General features: G+C 34.7%; 2 protein-coding genes and 1 non-coding gene across 3 annotated transcripts; 2 read left to right on the top strand and 1 right to left on the bottom strand.

The window, feature by feature from the left end:
• The first annotated feature begins 9421 nt into the window (after positions 1 to 9421).
• Positions 9422 to 10947, top strand: LOC127082762 (1-aminocyclopropane-1-carboxylate oxidase 5). Its single transcript, XM_051022996.1, has 3 exons — positions 9422 to 9642; positions 9744 to 9970; positions 10057 to 10947. The coding sequence occupies exons 1-3, from the start codon at positions 9541 to 9543 to the stop codon at positions 10652 to 10654; spliced, it is 927 nt and encodes a 308-aa protein (XP_050878953.1). The 5' UTR covers positions 9422 to 9540; the 3' UTR covers positions 10655 to 10947.
• Positions 10948 to 11743: 796 nt separating this feature from the next.
• On the top strand, positions 11744 to 11816 carry TRNAR-ACG (transfer RNA arginine (anticodon ACG)). The gene has a single exon. It is a non-coding gene; the product is annotated as a tRNA-Arg (tRNA).
• Positions 11817 to 12107: 291 nt separating this feature from the next.
• LOC127082761 (NAD kinase 2, chloroplastic) lies at positions 12108 to 18155 on the bottom strand. The gene is made up of 8 exons (XM_051022995.1): positions 17827 to 18155; positions 15777 to 17687; positions 14747 to 14868; positions 14500 to 14641; positions 14180 to 14404; positions 13969 to 14043; positions 12884 to 12985; positions 12108 to 12572 (listed from the first exon to the last, which is right to left on the bottom strand). Exons 1-8 carry the CDS (start codon positions 18001 to 18003, stop codon positions 12369 to 12371), a joined length of 2958 nt encoding a protein of 985 aa, XP_050878952.1. The 5' UTR covers positions 18004 to 18155; the 3' UTR covers positions 12108 to 12368.
• Between the last annotated feature and the right edge of the window lie 3916 nt (positions 18156 to 22071).

Genomic DNA, 22071 nt, shown 5'->3' with positions numbered 1-22071 from the left:
TGGGAATGGGGATAAAGCAAACAAAATTCGTATCCTTCCCCTATGTCTCCAAACGTTACTTTCTATTTCTCCACACTTAAAGTTTCCTTGCATAAAACCAAAACAAACCGAAGCTCACTACCAAAGAAAATCTAAACCGAACCTTGGAACAATTCTATTTTAACTATCCAAAATCAACATACCAAATCTACGACATATTTGTTCCGGATCTCAAATAAATGCAAGCAGAATGGAACAAACAAGATAAACATCAGATCAAAACGACTAACAGAGAAATCTCATATCTAAGCAATCATGGTTGTTAGGATAATATGAAGCATATGAGCAAAGCTTGAAGAAGAAAAGAGTGAACCGAACCTGAGCGAAAAAGCACGTTTCCAGCAAGCGTGAATATCGGAATCGGATCCTGGTATACGCTTTCTCTCCTTCTTTTCCTTGCGAGTCCTCTCTTTTCTTCTCTGAGCTCTTTCTTTTTCTTTATGGTGGTTTCCTGTATGCTAGGACTTATCAAACTTGCGGTGTCGTGGTACAACTCGAAGCACACCCAGATTTTGATGATGAATCTGAGTGTTTCAATCAAGAGCTTTTTGTATGCGGTGCTTAGGAACTTTCAGAATTTAATTCAGGTTTTTTTAGAAAAATGCTATGTTTGTTCTTGTTGTTGTCGTCTGCTGTTCTTTAAGGTTTTGCGAAAAATCTCTGTGTTGTGTTTATGTTGTTCTGAGAAACAAGGTCTTGCCGTGTTGTTCTTGATTAGGGTTTTTTTAGAAAAATATCTTTTGCTCTGTTATTGTTGTGTTTGCTGTTTTTCTTGCCAGTATTCGTCTTTTTTTTAACTTCCTTTTTATCTGTTTATGAAGAAGTTGTTAAGTCTTGAAAAACTTCCCTTTTTTCGATTTTCTCATCCCAGATTATGTGGGATTTGGTTTGTTCTGTTTTAAGCTAATGTCAAAAGTGCTTTTCGGATGTTTAGGTTAACCTTATGGATAAAGTTTTAATCTGAGTAATTTTTTAGTTGTTTTTCAGTTCTCTAAGTGCTTTTGAAAAGTGCTTTTTAAACAAGTTGTTTTTGTTCTCTGAAGAGACTTTGATGGAATGGAAAAGTGGCTGTACGAAAGCACACTTGGAGGCGCGCTGGTCTTGGGAGTTTTCAACCTAGCTACTTGGTTTTTGATTATTAGGAACCTGTTTCCATCTGTAGCAATTTTCTTCACTGTAATTACTCAATATTTATTTATGCTAATCAATTTCAACTTTTAAAAACAACACATTTTTAACTTAAGTATAATGACTTAATCTAAAAACAACATAATTCTAACTTAGGTACAAAGAAACTAAATATAGTGATTTAATTTAAAAACAACACATATTCTAATTTAAACACAAAAATCTAAATACGGGACTTTTAATTTTAAAAAAACAACACATGTTCTAATTTAAACACAAAAATCTAAATACGGGACTTTTAATTTAAAAAAAAAAACAACATATATTCTAATTTAAACACAAAAATCTAAATATGGAACTTTTAATTTTAAAAAACAACACATATTCTAATTTCAACACATAAATCTAAATATGGTACTTTAATTTAAAAACAAACACATACATGCCTCAAAAAAAATGCAAATTTAATTTGGGCACCTATGAAGAACTTAGAACTTGGCATAAATATTTGGGATGTGTAAATGGACTAGTAAATAGTGATCATAGAAATAATAACATGGATCTTAATACTTACTAATAAAAAATAGGTTTTGGATTAGTAATGTAAAAAGATTCAAACCACATTTTAGATTATGAACACACTTATGCAAATGGGCCTTTGAAACAAAAAAATCTCATGGGTAAACCACAAATGGCCGGACAAAATTGGGGTATGACACTTTGTGACAATGATTTGCAAAAGAAGTGGGAAATATAGAACTACTCTCCGGAATTTTAAAAGAGACGACTTCGGTACAAGAAAATGTGATTGTCCGTTTAAGATTCGTGGTTACATGTTGGCAAACAAAAATTGGAGATTTAATGTGATATGTTGTTTGCATAACTATGATTTGTGTTTAAAATTAGGCGACCATAATACTTCATTGATGAATTCGGTTGCAAAGGTATTTCCTTCTTCTTATGCATTACCGATCTGGGGAACGGTAATTGCAGTTACCAAGCCGTTTCGATTTTACTCGATAAAAGAGAAGATAGTCATACATTTGTCTGACATCAACTTATACAAGAGTTGAAGACACATAAAGAATCATACACACGGTTGTACGGAAAGAAAGAAAAATTTGATGCGGTTTCTGAATCTCTTATTCCTTACTTGAGCAGACCGGTACTGGAGGCAAAATGGACGCGCCTCCCTGAAATGGGTCAGCTAATAGCATGTCCATATGATAGAGTGTGTGTTGACCTAACACGCTACGGTTTTTCGGAAACCTTTTTCCCACTGTGCACCGCCCCACCCCAAAATCCAAATGATTGTATCATGTGTATTGGGTGGCTTTCAAAAGCAAATCATTTTGTTCAAGTTTACTTGAAACTGGGATGCCCTGTACCAGTTACATCACTAAAATGGGCGGCTCATTCAACCACAAAAGTCGACACTTGGCCGGATCATTTTATGGAAAGGATGCAAGAATTCGAGAGATTGAACAACATTGAAAAACAATCAAATGCACAAAATTCCAAGGGTGTACCACCTATAGACTTAGTCGGCGGCAGATGTTTTGATTTGTTTTAATTTCTTATGTAACCGGACAAATTATTGTATATAATTGTGTCTCAATATAAATGAAGTGTTATATATTCACCTTTTGTTCATATTTTGTCATTATGCATTTTTTATCTTCCACATGACAACATTTGTGTTTTTGTCAATGAAAAATAGATTATGTTTTAGTGTTCTGTTTTGAAACTGGTTCAGGATAAGTTTTGGAGATATATCTCAGGAATCAATATGTCGGTTAATGAGTGGTCCATATTGATCTTTGTCTTTCTATAAATTTAGGTGCTTTTATGTTATATTTCACACAAAATGAAAATGTCTTAAATCTCACAAATAAACATTCATTGGTATGTCGCAAATGTCTCCTTCTTTGGCTCTACACCCGGGCGAACGTTTAAGCTCACTGATTTCACCTCCCTCGAAGATATCAAAGACGAAATTCATTATCTCCTGCTACCTTACACCGTCGATTGACAACAGATGGAAGATTGAGTTCAGCAAATTTGAGCTCAAGACGCAAATGGATGTTATGGCTATATGGAATACGTATTTCCGTTTCGAAACAAAAATTCCACTCGAGTTGGAAGCGATGCTACAAAGATCGATCGAAGATATTCTGAAGATGTGCAAACATTCACCGGGATATTGAAATGTAATATTGTAGTTTATGTTGAAATAATCATTCTAATGCTTATTTTATGTTATGAATGTCAATTTTATTTTAGAAAATTACTTTTATGTTGATTCTGATACTGGTGTGTCTCTCCGAGGATGTAACTATGGAATCATTCTGAAAGTTCATCTTCGGAATAAAGTAAACTAAAAAAATGCATAACTCAGAATGACCTTTGTTGAGTGTGTGCTGAGATGCATCCGAAAATGCATCTCCAAAATAAGGGAGCATTTGTGAAATTTTACATGGTGCATTAGAAACATCTAGAATGTCATAAGAAATTCTTAAATTTTATCACAAGATTTAAATTACATTCAATCCAAGTCAGACTATTTTATATTTACAAAAGATATTTTATTGGTTTTACTTGCATTTTAACATATGTTGTTGATTCTTGTTGACACTAATTTAAATGAAGAAAATATTTTTGATCAACAATTTAGAATCAATAACATAAAAGTTCTTAAATACTTTTTAGGATTTGATTTGGCCAAATAAAAGAGTGTTAATTCCAGAATCAAAAAAAATACACCTTTGATCTTCTGAAAAATGTCAAATTATTAGTCTGCAAATCATGTTCAACTCCTACTAAACATAATTAAATTAAAAATGGATATAGGTGCTTTCCTATCTAATCCTACTATTTTTAAAAGATTAATTGATCAACTTTTATATTTAATTAACAGGGTTAAATATACTATATTTCCTACAATATTAGTAAGTTTTGATTTACTTCCTTGTAATATTTTTTTTTAGATTCCTCATTATAATATTTAAATTTTATTTATATAGATCTTTTGTTGACCAGTCAATAGAATCTTTGTATTTGGTAATGTGGTAAGTCAGGTGACATTTTATTTATATTTATTTTTGATTTCACGTGGATTTTAATTTTTTATTTTATTTTATTTATTTTTAAAATTTTTTTAAAGTATTATAAATTTTTTAAATTTTTTTTAAACAAAACTTTAAAATAAAAATTTAAATCCACGAGAAATTAAAAAATAAAATAACATATGACTTGCCAAATACAAAGATTTTGTGTTGACTTATCAACAAAGGGGTCATATTAACTAAAGTTAAAAATTATAAGGGGAAATCAAAATATATATATATATATATATATATATATATTAAAGAGTTAAACTGAAATTCACTAATATTGCAGAGAGTATAATATATTTAGCCCTAACTAATATGTGTGACTATATCTTTTGCTATTCATAGATTAAGCCAATTTTTATCTGCTCCACTAACCTTCACTATCAAACACGGCTCTCATGATTATTCATTATCTCAAGCTTCAAGTAGGTAAAGATCTTTATGTTCCGGAATCATCCAATATGATTCTAATATGATATTATGATTTAGATTAGGGTTCCTGCTCAGATCCTAGGAAATCCATATTATTTTTTTATTTCTTCTTAGGTATTTTTTTTGTTCTCTTTTATAAGCAATTTTTATCTTTTATATTCATTAAATAATTGATATATCTAATCTATATTATAGTTCAAATGAATTTAAAAAATAAAACTTTCTTATAAAAGAGAATGAAGAGAATATCCATTGTATCATAGAAACAAACAAACTATTGTCTCTGTATCCTCTTCTTAGATTTGGTATATGTCCCTTGAAAATGCAACATGTGAGGCTTACATAATTGTAATGTCTCACACACAAGCAATTACACTTTAATGTGACAGCATCTAAACCATATTCATAACAATCAACTCTATTTTTGTTATGAGCACACAAAATACATAGAAAAATACATAGAAATTCACTGATCCTTAAAAAAAAACCGGGTTATTGACCTCTTCACTAATCCTTTACAACACAGCCCTTTCAATCTATTGATATTGTGACTTAACCTATTTGACATACATTCCATGGCGTTAAATGACTAGAATTGCACTTCTTAACTTATTCCTTCTTTTCTCGTCTTTTATATTTTAAAAGTTAGTTAGAATTTTTTTTTAATTTAACTTATTACCTCTACTATTTAAGAATGGTACACTTTCTCTCTTTCTCAATTGTTATTCAAACCTGAATTTTAATAAAATTAGAGAATTTTCAATCACCTTCTAATTTCTTTTTCTCTTCTTTCTTATTCTTATTGTGCAATATTAATTTTCTTTTTAAATTGATAAATCAAGAGCATCAAAACCTGCAATGTAGATGGCTCAACTAGGTTACATCTCCGAGGCACATTCATCCTAATCCTCTAACTCAACTGTATTAATAAAAGAAAATAAATATAAATATAAAATAGGGGACCAATAGCAAACGAAACCAAAGAAAAAAGAAAATAAATAAATAAAAATAACATAAAATAAAATAAATATAATTAGAGGGATTTGAAAATAGAATGACTATTAGATCAAATGTCGTAAATAGTAATTACACTTGTTTGTTTACTTTGCATCTTTTCATCCTAAGTGGTGGAAAAACACCTTAAAAAAATCTGAAAGTGTCCCTTAAATTTCATAAATATCTTTCTGAACACACACTTTTCTCATCATACCACGTGCATTCTTAACTAAAATACAGTCATTTTGACATAAATTGATATGGCACCCACATCTTTGTGTGTCATAGTGGGAGGAGTAAACTCAAAAGGATATCTGGGAACAAATTGCATGAATCCAAACGATCGCGTGATGCGCTTAGGCAGATGTGGGTACATCATACATGACCGCAAGCCAACCATTCAGAGTATAAGGTTATGTTGTCCAAGGGACGCGTCTCACGATAATCTATATATGTCTGAAAGTGTATATCCTTTTCTACCAAGCGGTTAAGATACACTATGAATGGCTCTTTTTGAGCACGAAGAATGTAGAAGCACGTGGCATATCCTCAATGTAGGTCGGAACACGTGACCAGTCGAATATTTGTGGGAAGTGTTGGGGGATCCAAGCCTAAAAATGGCACACGTGAATCATTAGTAATGGCGTACCACAAGTGTTATGAAAATGACACAAACACTAAAATATGCAAATATATTACCGTCAACAGTGTGCAGATGCATGTCATCTTTTTGGTCTTCCACATACAACTTTCGGCTAACTTGGAGTACAGGTATACCAAACAAGCGGGGCCCCAATTGTACTCATGGACCCGCTCCAAGTCAGCAAAGTATCTCAGATAAACCGCATCCACATAAGTGACACTCTTGTCCACAGAAATGGACGTGTCAAACTACCTATAACATAACCTAATACTCAATTTCTACAAAATGTATATTGAAATCATAAAAGTATAGAGAAATCAAAAACTTGTCAAATGTGAGTTTGATGTTGAGCTCTTTGATCGATTGGATGTTGATTGTATAAACTTGGACTTGTGTTGAATGAGTTTGAAAGATTGTGAGTTGCGAGAGTTTGATAGTTGAGAAGTTTTAAGAGTTTGGAGAGTCTGAGAGTTTTGAGAAATGATAAAGGGGAATAGACTGACACCTATTTGATTAAAATAGTGTCCGAAGATGCATCTTCGTAAGGTACACGGAGAAGCATTTCTGTATTTTTTTACATAACCATGGGATCTGGTTCAAAAATGAATGTCATTGCAGTACGTCCGGAGGTGTATTTCCGAATTCTATAGGTAGTTTTGTCTTTTCACTAAGGTGGAAAAGCAATGCTTAGGGTGCAATAAGCAATCCCCTTATAGATAAAGAGTAAAAGGAGACTTCATGTCCATGTTGTCCCCCGGTAGAGTAGCCCAGTGTGTAATGATGTCAATATCATATTGAACAACCTCATTAAGTTTTTGATTATTCTTATCAATATAAAATGAGTCTCGAGAATATTGCTCTCCAAGGCGAGATCCTATTCAACATGGTGATCCCTAGTTGGAAAAATACGAAATATCCTATTCAACATGGTGATCCCTAGTTGGAAAAATACGAAATATCTCACAGTATCATCATATGTTATTCGATGTTGAAAAATTACGATAATATGGGGTATCTCCATCTCTATATATGTTTTATTTTTTGAAATGAATCATCATGGATTCATCCGTTTTCACCTTGAATGCAAAATTAGGGTTTGCTTTCCATTATATCATCCCTATATACTTCTAAATAAAGAGATAAAAAAGAAATCCAACTGAATTTCACATTAAAAGTAACTTGAATGATTGATGTTTGGGACCATAACTTCAAAGCTGGCACAAAATAAGGCATTTGTCTTCATACAATAATGCCATATGTGGACTGTGGCATAATACATGCGATACGGCCTTAAGAATGGCCCCATATGTTTTATGTACAAAAGCCATGCCAGTAATGCAATCTCAATCTCAACCAATTTTTGATATTTAGACATATCTTTGAATTCAAGTACTAAAAGTACAGCAATTTATGAGTTAAGATTGTAAAACTCAAGTCCTTAATCATATGTTTTCTCAGTAATGTGTCCTAACATTCAGACATTTGGAATCAAAGCAAAACTCAATAATTCATTTAATTAAGCAATAATGCTAGTTAATTAAAATGTTGCCATGTTACTTATGCATAGAAATAAGAAATATATAAAAATATTAGAATGTCAAATGAGATGTTGACAATGTTAGTATTAAATTAGAGGTAAATTATTGTGTTATTATATTGAAACTTTGACCCTATAACTATGGGTGGAAATCTGTGTATTAACGGTATATAGTATTGGAATTTGTGAGTTTAAAGAAAGGGCATGTCATGTGTGAAAGTTTTTTGTAGTGGTTACAAAGCAATGTAGGACAGTCAACTTATGATTAGATAATAGTCGGCAGAGATTTTAACTATACGCTAAATTATCATTTTCAAACTGTACAAAAATGATACTTCAACTAATAACAGTATCATTAAGAAACATAGTGATTTGCTTAAAAAAAGAAAGAAAAAAAATTTGATAGTAATGTTGCATTTCCTTCATAATTCTTTATGTAAATGAATACTAATAGAATAAGTAAACTAGCCATATTGAATTCAAGTTTAAGAGGTTACATCGATTAGAAATGAAAGAAAGGTTAGATTTATAAGAGTAATGATAGATAGATAGATATAATGCCTTAAGGTTTTATGTAGATATGTGGACGTTTAAGTCATTGTCACTTTCAGCACTCTCCGGACTTCCCAACAAGTGTTATCAGAGACATGATTAGACTTGGTAGGGGAGCGGAAGTGGGATCCTAGATGAATCAACGCTAATAATGTAGGTGACTCACACTTGTAGGAGAGATTGTTGAATTCAAATGTTAATGATTAAGTCTTACATCGAATAGAAATGGTAGAAATGTTGAATTTATAAAAAAAATGACTCATACATGATGTCTTAAGGTTTTTGGTGAACATGTAGTGTCAAAGTCTTTTGGATCCTGAACATTTAGTCGACTAACACCTTCGGCACTCTCCAGCAAGTGATATCAAAGTCATCGTTAGTCTCAATGGAAAAGCAAAAGTGTGTTAGTGGTTAAGTCTCTTATCGACTAGTGGTAAAGTTTAGGGTGGATATGTGATGTCAATATCTCTTGAATCCTATACGTTTAGCTCATTGACGCTCTCGAATAAACATCTTATCACCGTTTTTCTTGTCTTTGGGATAGAATAAGTGTCATACTTCAATATAAAATATTCAAATAAGAAGACGAAATCTTTTTATTTCATTCAATTCCATTCCGCTCCTTTCATTTCAAGATATCCAAAAATAGTCTCAAAAACAAAATGAAGTCAAGGGCAATGGTTGACAGGGAGGGACTGATTCAAGATCTGTTAGTAAGAGAGAAGCAAAGCAACTTGTGTGTGAGAGAGAGATATTAATTAATGGTGGGAAAACTAATGAGATGTAACCTCTCCTGAAAAGTGAGGTTTTGTGTTGTGGACATGTATGCTACAAACAAGCAGTTACTCTCAAAAACAAGCATTGACATTGGATAACTTAATTTAAATAATCAAATCTGTTACCGTCCGTTACCTAACTCTAACGGCTGCTTTCTTTAAAAGGTAACTTATTATAACTATTTATTGGTTGACATCCAATATGGTAGGATATGTTTTCTTATAAATACCCAAACCTCCACCTCTAACAAATCACACCAAACACAAATCTCAAACAACCTTTCATATTCACACACTTATTATATACTCTCCTTTTCTGATCCAATGGCAGTTCCAGTCATTGATTTCTCAAACCTGAATGGTGAAGAAAGAGCCAAAACTATGGCACTGATTGCTAATGGCTGTGAAGAATGGGGATTCTTCCAGGTACTTTAATATAATGGATTTAGCTTCTTTCTTTCTCAGTTTTTTTTTCCGGTGTTAAGTATACTGTATATGTATGTTAATGGTTATAGTTTGTTTTACAGTTGATCAATCATGGCATTTCTGAGGAACTTCTTGAAAGGGTGAAGAAGGTTACCTCTGAGTTCTATAAGCTGGAAAGAGAGGAGAATTTCAAGAACTCTGCAACAGTTAAGCTTCTGCATGATATAGCTGAAAAGAAAAGCAGTGAAAAGTTGGAGAATGTGGACTGGGAGGATGTTATCACTCTACTTGATGATAATGAGTGGCCAGAAAATACACAAAGTTTCAGGTAAAAGATTAAGCTTTGCTACTCTTGCTCACTACAATAGGTGATTTGGCATAATAGGTATAACTGACTTCTCATATAAATGACAGGGAAACCATGTCAGAATATCGGTCTGAGTTAAAGAAACTGGCGGAGAAACTCACGGAAGTTATGGATGAGAATCTGGGCTTACCAAAAGGATACATTAAGAAAGCGCTGAATGGTGGAGAAGGAGACAATGCTTTCTTTGGCACTAAGGTCAGCCACTACCCACCTTGTCCCTATCCAGAACTCGTGAACGGACTACGAGCTCACACTGATGCAGGAGGTGTCATCCTACTGTTCCAAGATGATAAGGCAGGAGGTCTTCAAATGCTCAAAGATGGGGAATGGCTTGATGTCCAACCTTTGCCAAATGCCATTGTGATCAACACTGGTGATCAGATTGAGGTGCTGAGCAATGGCAGATACAAGAGTTGTTGGCATAGGGTTCTGAGCGCTACAGATGGGAACAGGAGGTCAATTGCATCCTTCTATAACCCGCCACTCAAAGCCACCATAAGTCCTGCACCACAATTGACTGAAAAAGAAAACCAACAAGTCGATGATACTTATCCTAAATTTGTTTTCGGCGACTACATGTCTATCTATGCTGAGCAGAAGTTCCTCCCCAAGGAACCGAGGTTTAGAGCTGTTAAAGCCATTTGAAAGAAAAAAAACACTTGCTTTCGTATAGAAATATGGAAAAACAAAAATCGTCTTTTATCTTTATTTTATTTATGGGTCTTTGTTTTATAAGACATGGTTGACAATAGCAAAGAATACCACATGGTTACCATTCTGTCTATAATGGGAGCCATTGTGGGTATTAGTATTTTCGTTTTCTAGAACGTTTGGCTTTATCTTTAACTGTCATGGTGGGAGAATGTATGCATTCACCTGGGCTTGCTTTGTATAATACTACTGTTACATAAATTCTACTCTAAAGTTATCCTTCGCGAGTTTCTCTCTTCCCCTTGAGTACTGCTTACCTGTTCTATTTCAGTGATATTTCACAGGAAGGGTAATTTAGAAATGATATCATTAAATATGATATATTTAGTTAATATTTAAAAACGGAGGGAACTGTCTTTAATACCGCATTGGTACTGCTGCACACTAATATGTCAGTATTTTTATTATAGTAGATTTACTAGAGGACGAACCTTGACAGTTGACACATCTGTAAAGTTGCTCCCTTGTCATCCAGAAGTCATGGGTTCCAATCCTGAAACTGCCTCTCTCATTGCATGGGCAAAGTTGCATAGATGATAAATTTGCAGTACCCTCCCTGCCGTAGACCCCGCTTAGTTGGCAGTATCGTGCACTATGCTGCCCATTACGGTAGATTTAGTCAATTTAAAGCATTTTGTACAGTTTCTGAGCACTCTCTTAAGCATTCTAGAAAATACAGATCTCTTCAAATAGCCAAACACTTAATAAAGTCTTAAAATTCTTGGAAAAAGATGATAAATTTAGATAGCAGTTTTAAGATTCAAGTCCATTGACACAATCTGTAAGGTGGACTTTCTTCAAACCAGGACACAATGATGCATGAAAATGAAAATTTGACTCCTTCAAATCACTTATTGACAAAAAACAATAGATGATAGATTTATTAAAATCTAATCATTGTTCCTCTCATTAATAGTTGAGATATTTTACCTTTCTCTTTTAAAGTGAATTACTATGCACTGAGAACATAAAAGAGTTTTATAGACAATTATATCTCACTACATAAATGCAACACAGCAACACGACTTCATGGCCCAATGGATAAGGCGCTGGTCTACGGAACCAGAGATTCTGGGTTCGATCCCCAGTGAAGTTGGGAATAATTTTGTTTAGAACATTATGGCGAAAGTTGATTCATGTAGCCAGCCCCCCTTAATAGGATAAGGCTTGGTTGTTGTTGTACATAGATACAACACAAATATGATTGGACACGCATTAATGGTGCATAAATTTCTTTTGCATTAATGGTGCATAGTTATTACACTGTTGAAATAGAGAGAAAAGATCCAGATTCCAAATAGCAATGGTAGTACAATTACAAACTATAACTACTACTAGTATATGAGATAAGGAAGTTTGCAGTCAGGCAGACTGATAAACTTTGAGATGAGACAATGAGCTGCCTGCTTTTAAGATCAACTATTTATAGCTTTCAATGTCAGTGTACAACCGAATCCGCTACAATAATGTGGAGAAACCATTAGCAAACCCTATATTGTCGTGGGAAGCCAATGTGAGAAATTTGTAGTAACCAGTATACTATATTAAAGTTCTGCTATCTTAATGTATAACTATAATCTGTACCATAACTACACAATTAAGTCTATACAACAGAATAACGCATATCTGATTGTCATCCTCGCGTGCTTTATAGGGCCTTTTGGTCAAGTCTTTCATTCCAATTTAGGCAGCGAATCAAGCTATGAAACCAATCACCTGTTTGGTCAAACTTATTAACTGTTGGAAGAGGATGCTGACTCATAGATATTCGTACAGAATCTCCTCTTGAAAGCTGCTGCCTTTTCTTCCCGTCAAATGAAACCCAGGCATTGCTTCTAGCATCCTCTGGAATCTGCAAACAATAAATCGTACATTACTCAATACTGATATCATAATTATAAAACCCTAAATCATTAAATCATTATTTAACCTGTAAATTCCAAATCATATGAAACAAATGACTCCCTAAATTGAGTGGTTTTTATAACTGTGATTTTAACCATGTAGCCTTTACCAATACATGTTTGAGAGACAACAAAATATAGCTAACCAATGGAAACATTTGCTGGCATAGAAAATGCAGAATAAACAATGAAACATGTAATTGTGGAAACAAGAACATCAAGCATGGTATGTTTACCGCATAAAGAATGATAACTTCACCTTTAGTTCAAGTTGAGCAGAATCTGGAAGTATAACTGGTCGAAATGAAAGTGAATGTGGACAGATTGGGGTAAACAGCATGCATGGAACATTTGGATGGACCTGCAATTATCATGACAATGGAAGATGTATATCTCGTAGAACTTAAGAAATCATAATAAAGAAATTACTAATTATGCAAGGTGACTTGTACAAAGTAGCTACAACTTTGTAGTTTGCATGGAAAATCCTCGAAAGCTGGTTGTTCGGTAATCCATAAGTGGAATAAGAGTTTGTAGTATGACATATTCTGAGTGACTGACTATTCTACAGATGTTTGTTATTTCACTTTTCACATGATAGAAGGGATGTTAGTGTTGAATTTGTTTGTGTCTAAATCGAACTACACTCACCTCTATTTATAATAGCATATAGAATAAATACAACAAATATTAATTGCTATTATTAGTTGCTAATTTTAATCCTAATAATAAATATTTGGATTTTATTCTACAGTTAGAATAAAAAGAAGAAAAACTTAATTTTTTTAAGGGATGACATAATGTGAGTATGAGTTATATGAAATCTCTTTTAAGAGAAGGAAGAAAGGAAGGAAAAGAGCACTTTGGGTTCTTTATTTCACAAAATGGGCAAACAAAAAAGAGGGTGGCAGAGAACTATGTTCCGGGGAAGTTATCTGGAATTCATTCAGCATTGTTGACCACTGACATTTGCAAAGTAGTAGAAAAATGATTGCTGGCTAGTCTACAACTTAGATCAAATCTCTAGTTTAAGCCTCTTCAGAATATAATAAAGAATCTTATCAAGTTATCTTTAGCTGCCATGTGTATTGCAATGAAGAATGAGTATAGGAAAATGTTCAACGGCTCTTTCAGAAAGTGCAGGTGAGGAAGGCTTGGATAAACCATAATAGTGAAACCTTGAGGAAGGCTTGGATAAACCATAATAGTAAAACCTTGTAATCATTGTTTATCAAAGTATTCCAAGGCACATATAAGCCAAATAGCCAATCCATCTATCTAATTCAATAATCAGTATAAGCTCAAACCAGGCTCCGGACAAATACAACTCTGGGACAAACTTACCATGGAACCTCCAGCAGCTGTAGAATAAGCAGTGCTTCCGGTGGGGGTGGCTATGATCACTCCATCACCTTGTACCTGAAAGACAACGATAGTATATAAGACACAACACTACTTCAAAAAGGTGTTTAAATTTAGAATGGTGACGGCTCTCCATAGAATACAGATGTATACAGATTTGTTGTGAAGACAACAAATACATGGTCAAGCTCACTTTTGTTATAAGCCTATCATGTTCATAGCATTCAATCTTTGAAAGGTACGGATTAGAACCCCGATCAACAACAACTTCATTCAGAATATCAAATACTTTCCCTGGCATAGCTTTGCCCTTACGAAAAATTTCACATCGAAGACGCATTCTGAGAGTGATGTATACACCATCTCGTTTATTATTTCCATGGATGATTTGTCGTAGGTCCTGCTTGTAGTCTTCAAACTGAAAATAGAAAACAGAATTAAAATCAAACAAATGGACAAAAAGATACCTGTATTTCTATATAGTGAAATAAATTATGGGTTTGATAAACATACACTATGAGAAGTCAGAAAACCAAGGGAGCCAAGGTTAAATGACACAACAGGGGGAACAGCGCCTCTAAATAGATTTGAAGCATGCAATATAACGCCATCTCCCCCCAAACATGCCACAAAATCTACTTTCTCGTGAAGATCACTGAATCAAAGGCATTATATAAGTAATCAAATCATTTAATGAAGCAAAGTTTCTATATAAAGGGGGGAAATGAAGTCATTGCACATAATTCATAAACTCCAATACCAAGTATCTTGTATATAGAAGGTCTGAACGAATCCAAATCCTGTAATTCTAGCAAAGATATCATGCACATCCGGTTCCACAAATACGTTCATTTTCTCTTGGTAATATAAAAAAGAAGCAACCTGCATATATTAGATAAAGAAACTGCTGAAAATGAATTTAGCCAAATTAATTGCAAAATTCTGAATAAATACTCATTTTCAGTAAGAACTACCAAAGTACCAAAGGTGCTGTTCGAATACCGGTTATAGTTCAGAACTGCATTTCCAAGTTCTCACATTCCGTAACATATTTTCAGTCAAATAAAAAGTTCTATTTGAAATATTTTAATTAGAAAGTTTTCTAAAATAAAAAATAAATAAAGGATAAACCAGATATTTAATCATTAAACTAAAAAAGATATGAAATTTAAAACCACCAGTGTAATTAGAGCTCAGTTCAAAAAATTTAATATTTCTACATGAAAAAGTGCAATAACACTAAGATGAGCAAAGTAAAACGATCAACATTTAATATTTCTGCATGAAGAAGTGCAATTACGCTAAGCGGAGCAAAACAACAGCCAGTGCAAGCTTGGATCATGTGAAGTACAATTTATTCAACCTTCCCACGTCTACTGTACTAAGCCCATATAAACGAGCTTGGGCGTAAATGAGGCCCACCCTACAGCTATATAGTTCTTCATCTAAATGGAGCAACAAATATATAATGTAAATATAACTACAAGAGCAGAAACAAAACTATATGGATAGTGCCAAAGCTCACGAATTTGATGCTAAATCCATTTCCAGTTTTTCTATTAAGCGTCTTTATAGAGCAACTAGCACCCACCCTGAGCCTGACCTCAATGCCTCTCCTCGCTACCATAACAGAACATATCCCACCCTGAACCTGACCTCAAATGCCTCTCCCCTCGCCACCACAACAGAACATACCCCATCATGTGTACTAAAATATAATTTTTCTCCTAAACATTAATGTTAGAAACTTTTAATAACTTGGGTGCTTATAGGCGTCGTAAAAATATTACCTCTTTAGCTTCTTCCATGAGATGCTTCCCAGGCTTTTTCAACAATAAAACAGTCTTTGGGGTAGATTTCCACATTAGCATTTGTTGCTGAATGCTTGGATGCGTGAAGGCCAAAGAAGACTCGGTCACCTTCTCTCTCACACAAGAAAATCCATCTGTTCGTACTAGGAACATCTCTGCTTTTTTTCTTGATTGCAGCCTTACAACTCCTGTTGAAGATGCGCACATGTCCCCTTCAGTGAATCCAGAGCCTTCCCCCACCTTATCCTCATCGGCTAAAATCCTTTGAGAGTTAGTTGTATTATCAATATCGTTGGCATCAGGCATGCAATACATTTCTCTTTCACTAAAAGCATTTACTGTTGTCCTTACAGAACTGGATGTATTCATATTCACTAACTTCAACTTGTTACCAACTGCAATCTGAGCTGACCCATTGGAACTTCCTGCTGGACCCACAATTTTAGGTTCAGGATTATGACCACGGTTGGTAATCACTTGCCCCTGCAGTCTTCTATTATGCATGTTCCTTGAATCTGGCAAGCATTCCAACCTTTTGACTTGATTACTAGAACAAGAGAGTTTTGAAATCTTCTTACTTTCCCAATATCTGGACATCTCTTTTTTGGAAAAGATGTCATGAGGAGGAACTTGAGCTTCCAAAGGGTTAGTTTTGCTGGAGAAAGTTGGAAAATAACTGTCCCCATCAGCAGTCATGGCTTGTGATGAAGTCCTATCATTGGGAAAAATTCCACCTAAGGTCCCATTACTTTTTGTTTCTTCATTAATCTTATTTGGAGATGTACTCAGGTCAAATGAGTCAACAGAACTATGAGTTGCACCTAAACCCTCTTGCAACAAATCAGTATCTTTTTCCAGGGAGGATCTCTCAGCAGGCTCTGAATCCTGCAGTTTCCCAGCTTCATTTGTAAAATCTGATACCATGTCATTGGAAATAACTGCTTGATTAGAAACACACTGTGACGCAGAATGAGCCATGTACTCCCTCCACCTGGAAACCATCGCAGACGTTCTCCGAACTCCTTCTTTACTGTGCAGATAGATTGGCCGTTTGCTAATATCAGAAACAAGAGATGCAAACCTCATAACCTGTTCCATTTTTGGCGCAGCCCCAACTTCAACCGGGATTTTCACCAATTCAATACTTCCAGATGAAACAGCATCATGCACAGCAGCTTGGTAAAAATTATCTTTTACTGTCTCTTCTCTGAGATCCACAATAGTTTTATATCCTCTATCCAGTAGCCACTTAAGGCCTTCTTCTGTTACCTGGCTACCTATCCAAAAAGCAGCTTCAGATTCTTTACCTTCCAAGTCCTCTTCGGAACTGGACAAATATACAGGACACCAGTTTGCAAATAGTTCAGAACCCGGATAATCCTCTCCGCGAGAAAAACCAGAATCGTAACATACATTCTTCAATCTCTGAAGTTTCCTCCACACCTCCAAACTTCGATCATCACCAGCAACAAAATAGTTCTCGAGAGCAACATGCAAGCTCTCACAGCACCTTTTCATCTCGCTCCTGAAAGAAGCAAGTGGGGGGAGGGTTTCCCCCACGATGCTGCTAACCTCAGAAGCACGAAAGCGAGACATCACAGAAAATCTTCCAGAAAGAACATCCTCTCTCCCGCCCTTGACAAGCGCAACCATACATCCAAGTACAGAAACTATTTTATCTTCTAGGAGAGGTTTCTCATGGGAAGGAACATCATCTGAAACACTACATTCACCGGTGAAAGGGTTACACAGAGCATCCATTAATGCAGAATGAAGCCTTTCAGAATTTCTAAAAATTCTACAATATGCTTCCACTTCAGCAATATCACCTGGAAGTGGACCAATCCAAGGCAACCTTGATGCATCATGGGATTCAATGGACTTCAAGTTCTACAAACAAAACATAAAATTAAAAAAATTTCAAAAAAAATCCCATTAAATTGGACGATGAAAATAGGGATTTAGAGATTAACGATAAAAACCGGAAGTGCGGTATTGGAAAGAGTGTAGTGTGAAGGGGAAAGCTGACCTGAGAATCGAAATCGGAATGAATGGAAAAGGAGTTGGAAAGTTGAGCGGTGACGAGGTGTGTTGTTCGTGGAGTATGCTTGGTGTGAAATTCCAACCGGAACGGAAAGATTGCGGCATTGTTGGAGGTGGCGGAGAATGCCATGTGGTGGCAGGCGCAAAGACTACATGCCAGCATGGGGTTTGGTGGATGGGAGTTCACTGTATAGGAAGGAAATTTTGTTGGTTTCTTTGATTTGATTTTGATGCACGTTGCTATTGTTGTGATTTGATGTACTTGTTGTTAGTGAAGTATTTTTATGTTCTTTCTTCCATTTTCTTCTCTTATTTGGGAGACTATTGAATCATAAATATTTATAGTATAAATTAAAATTAAATTAAAATATTTTGAATTAAACTTTTACATAACATATTTTAATTCTTATTTATATTTAAGACCGAATTTTTCGAAATTTTTATTCAAATAATCCATTTTTTCAAAATAACTCATTTTTCACATTAATTCTCAAATTACCTCACTTTGAAGAACTGATGTCAGATGAATTGACGTTTCCTCTCTAAGTTAAAGAGGTGACGCCAATTGGATTGGCTTATACATCTAGTACTGTCAATCCAATTGGCGCGTGTGTGTTAGGTTTAAGAGGAGACACCAATTGATCTGACACCAATTGATTTGACACTTATGTGTGTTGTGTATTTTTTTTAAACAATGTATATTTTATATAAAAATTGAAATCAAACCAATTGTTATTAATATTAATATATGTTTACATACGAATACCAAAAAGACTAATGTCGTTGACCGAGATGACCTAATCGACCTCCGGTACCACATCCCCTAGCTACCCAAACGTGTGGCATTAATCCACGTTGATGATTCACCCCAAGTGTTTGAGGATTTGAGGACTCAGAAACATCACCACCATCTGTAGGAGATTGCCTAAGATATTCAGACAAATTCGCGTAATTGTGTATGAAAAGAGGCGCTACCGCCATAGTTGATTTCGTGACCCATGTCAGAGTTGTTGGATTATGTTTGAGTTATTGGAGGGTGACCAGGATGATTGAAGGCGGAATTGGTGTGAATGATGCGTCGAGGAAAGGTTGAAATGATTGTTGTGATGTTTGGTAGTCATATGGTTGTTACATGTTTTGATTTTGTGATGTCTGGGTTTCTTGGCTATAGTAGAAAGAGGGATGATTGGTGTTAAATGATCGTTAAGTGATTTGGCTAAGGCAGCTATGGTAGAGTGATGTGTTTGGTGCATAGCTATGCTGGGTGTCTTGATGATGATCTTCTTGTTGGTGGTGGTATGGGGTATGCTCTTGGTATTGTGGTTGGGTGTTTAGCATGTTAAGATCGTAGGTTTGTTTGTTTGTGGGCCGAAAATTTTGATGGGTAAGAAATTGTGAGTAACCAGTCTGGCAATGTTGTCGGGGGTTAGATGTTGAACTTTCTTGTGTGTAAGTTACTTGGTGTGGGTCGTATAAGTATATATCGTCGGCGAGGAACTCAAATCCAACTGATCTGTACTAAGCCATATAATTACGAGTTGGTTTTTCTTCGGTTGGCATCACAACGTCAGTTAAGACATGGTCTTGTCGGTGCTTCCATTTTTGACACTCAGATCTAGCAGAGCTTTGCCCAGGGTTAAAGTTCTATTGGTTGTTAACTTTTCGTAGATTCCATTCTCCGAGGTTTGTCGGGGGATCTGGGATGTGTTGAAGCATACCGAACTGCAATCTAACACGGTCACTACGGTGCATCTCCACAATGGAGAATCTTATGATCTTATGTTGTCAGATTAAACAGAAGTTGGTGTGACTGTGGCAAGTTCTAGGTCTTCTGTATTCCTTCCTCCCATGTCATTGTGGCATGCATACATACTCGCCAAGACGCTTACAACCATCTATATGATGTTTACAAGGCCATTACTGTCATGAATGTCTATAACGAAAGCTTCTTAGTGCTAGCAATGGAAGAATATTGGCCTCCATATCAAGGGGACATAGTTTGGCACAACGATGAGATGCGAAGAAAGAAAAAAGGACGGTCTAACAGCACGCGTATTAGAACAAAAATGGATACAGTTGATAAAATGATAAGATTATGTAGTATATGTCGTCAACTCAGACACAATAAGAAAAAATGTCTCAATCTCGGAGCAACCATTTCATCATAATTTAGTACCTCCTTTATATTTTTGTAACCTTTAATTTTAATATATTAATAATTTTTTGTTACAACAAGGTTAACAACAAACATCACTCTCACTTAAACACACTTAAAATCGAACAGGTATGAATAAAAAACACAAAAAATAGATATCAAAATAGATAAAAAATACTCAACCACAACATTGAAAAACAATATTTCTAACTGATTACAACAATCAAACTGATATCATTTGGTCCAAACATCACTTCCCTAACATCCTTATCATTTTTAACTCGCACCCATCCACGTACGGCACCGAGTCTCTCAATACTTCTAATTTTTTTGCCTTCAGGTATGTTTCCGTCTAACCAACGAACTAACTCTCTTTGTAATGCTCGAAACGGCAGATGTTCCAGAAGAGCATCTCCATCGGAGGCTTGTCTCTGGAATAAATCATTTTTTCATAGCGGCGATGAAGACGAACCATATTTGCAATATAATAAAAAGAGATGTGGAAAAATGATTCACACAACACCTTTATTTATACAAAAAAAATTACAAAATACACAAAGGAGTCAGACCAATTGGCATCTCCTCTCATTTTCTACAAACAAGTGCCAATTGGATTGGCAACACCATGTGTTATAGCCAATTCAATTGGCGTCTCCTCTTTAAAATTAAGGGTAGGCGCCCATTCATCTGGCACCTACGTGTTAACGTTTTTTTTTAAATGGGATAGTTTGGAAATTAATTTGAAAAGTGAATTATTTTGGGATTTTTTTTGAAAAAATGGGTTATTTGAGTAAAAAAAATTGAATTTCTCGGTAGTTATTTTATTTTTTAAAATCAAAAGAAAATTTACTAATTGAGACTCGTATCCATTTTAGATTGTATGTGATAAGGATTCGCTTTAATTTAAATGGATTTTTTTAGTTTTTGATTTTTGGTTACGATTTGGTTAGTATCACAACAAGAATATGAAATTCTAGCACTTCTAATCTTCTTAAGCTTTCTTTAAAGCCATGGTTTCTCCAAACATGGGTTTTCATCACTATTTATGAACTAAGTATTTGTTGCCATAGTTTCTCCTTTATCATTTTTGAAGATCACGCCAAGGCCTCATTTGACTTTCATATCCATGCAAGCATCAATATTACCCTTGATCCATCTACAATAAGAAAGCTTCCATTTTGCATGCGAGTTGTTTTCGTTGTTTTCCATCCAATTGAGCTTCTATTCCTTCTTGGTTCGATCTCTTTGCAAGTTCTCATAGATCTCAAGTATCTCTGTAATCTGAGCTTTTCCTTTATCTATTATGTTGAAATCATTACTCTTATTATTTCTTATCATATCATTCCTTTTTATGTGCGAGTTATCATGTTGGTTGATGATAGTCCAGTTGTTGTTCGTGTTGCGCTCGTTTTCATCTTTGTTCTTGTTATTACTGGGTACGTAATTTATGTTCTTATAAGTACATTTGCTCATAATCTCATAGTATATTTGGTTTCTAATAATTTCTGATTATTGATCTTTCTCTCGTGACTATCATTGCTCATTTGGCGACCATTCTCATTAGTTATTGTATCTTCATCTTTCTGGGGATTCCTATATTCCATGTCTTGCATGTCTACTTGGAGGTAATGATTCTTCTAGGAGTTCTAGTAATTTGTTGATTCCCATTTGTTAACATTATTCTTTGTGATTTACTTCTTATGATTATTGTTTGAACTATTTTACATGCATTCTCTAAGATGTATCTTGTTGTCGTGTTTGGAGTTATTGTTATCTTCCTGACTATTGTGGTAAGAGTAATTTCTACTATCACATGTCTTCTATTATTATCTACTTTTTTTGTAGCTCTGTTTTACATGTTATTGAAGTTGTAGGGTTTCATACTATAAGACCCCAATTTTGACCCTAAGATCCCTCATGTTATCACATCATGTGCATTGGCTTTGGGATCACACCTTGGCATCCTCCTTACCCCTCATTCATTAGGTTTTTATTGGGAGAGTTCACCAAGCATATTTGATTGTATCATACTTTGTTTTTCATTATTTACTAACCAAAATGCCAAAAATATGTCTA

The sequence above is a fragment of the Lathyrus oleraceus genome, chromosome 5, assembly GCF_024323335.1.
Source record: "Lathyrus oleraceus cultivar Zhongwan6 chromosome 5, CAAS_Psat_ZW6_1.0, whole genome shotgun sequence".
Classification (NCBI taxonomy): domain Eukaryota; kingdom Viridiplantae; phylum Streptophyta; class Magnoliopsida; order Fabales; family Fabaceae; genus Lathyrus; species Lathyrus oleraceus.
This window is presented reverse-complemented; position numbering and strand designations above follow the sequence as displayed.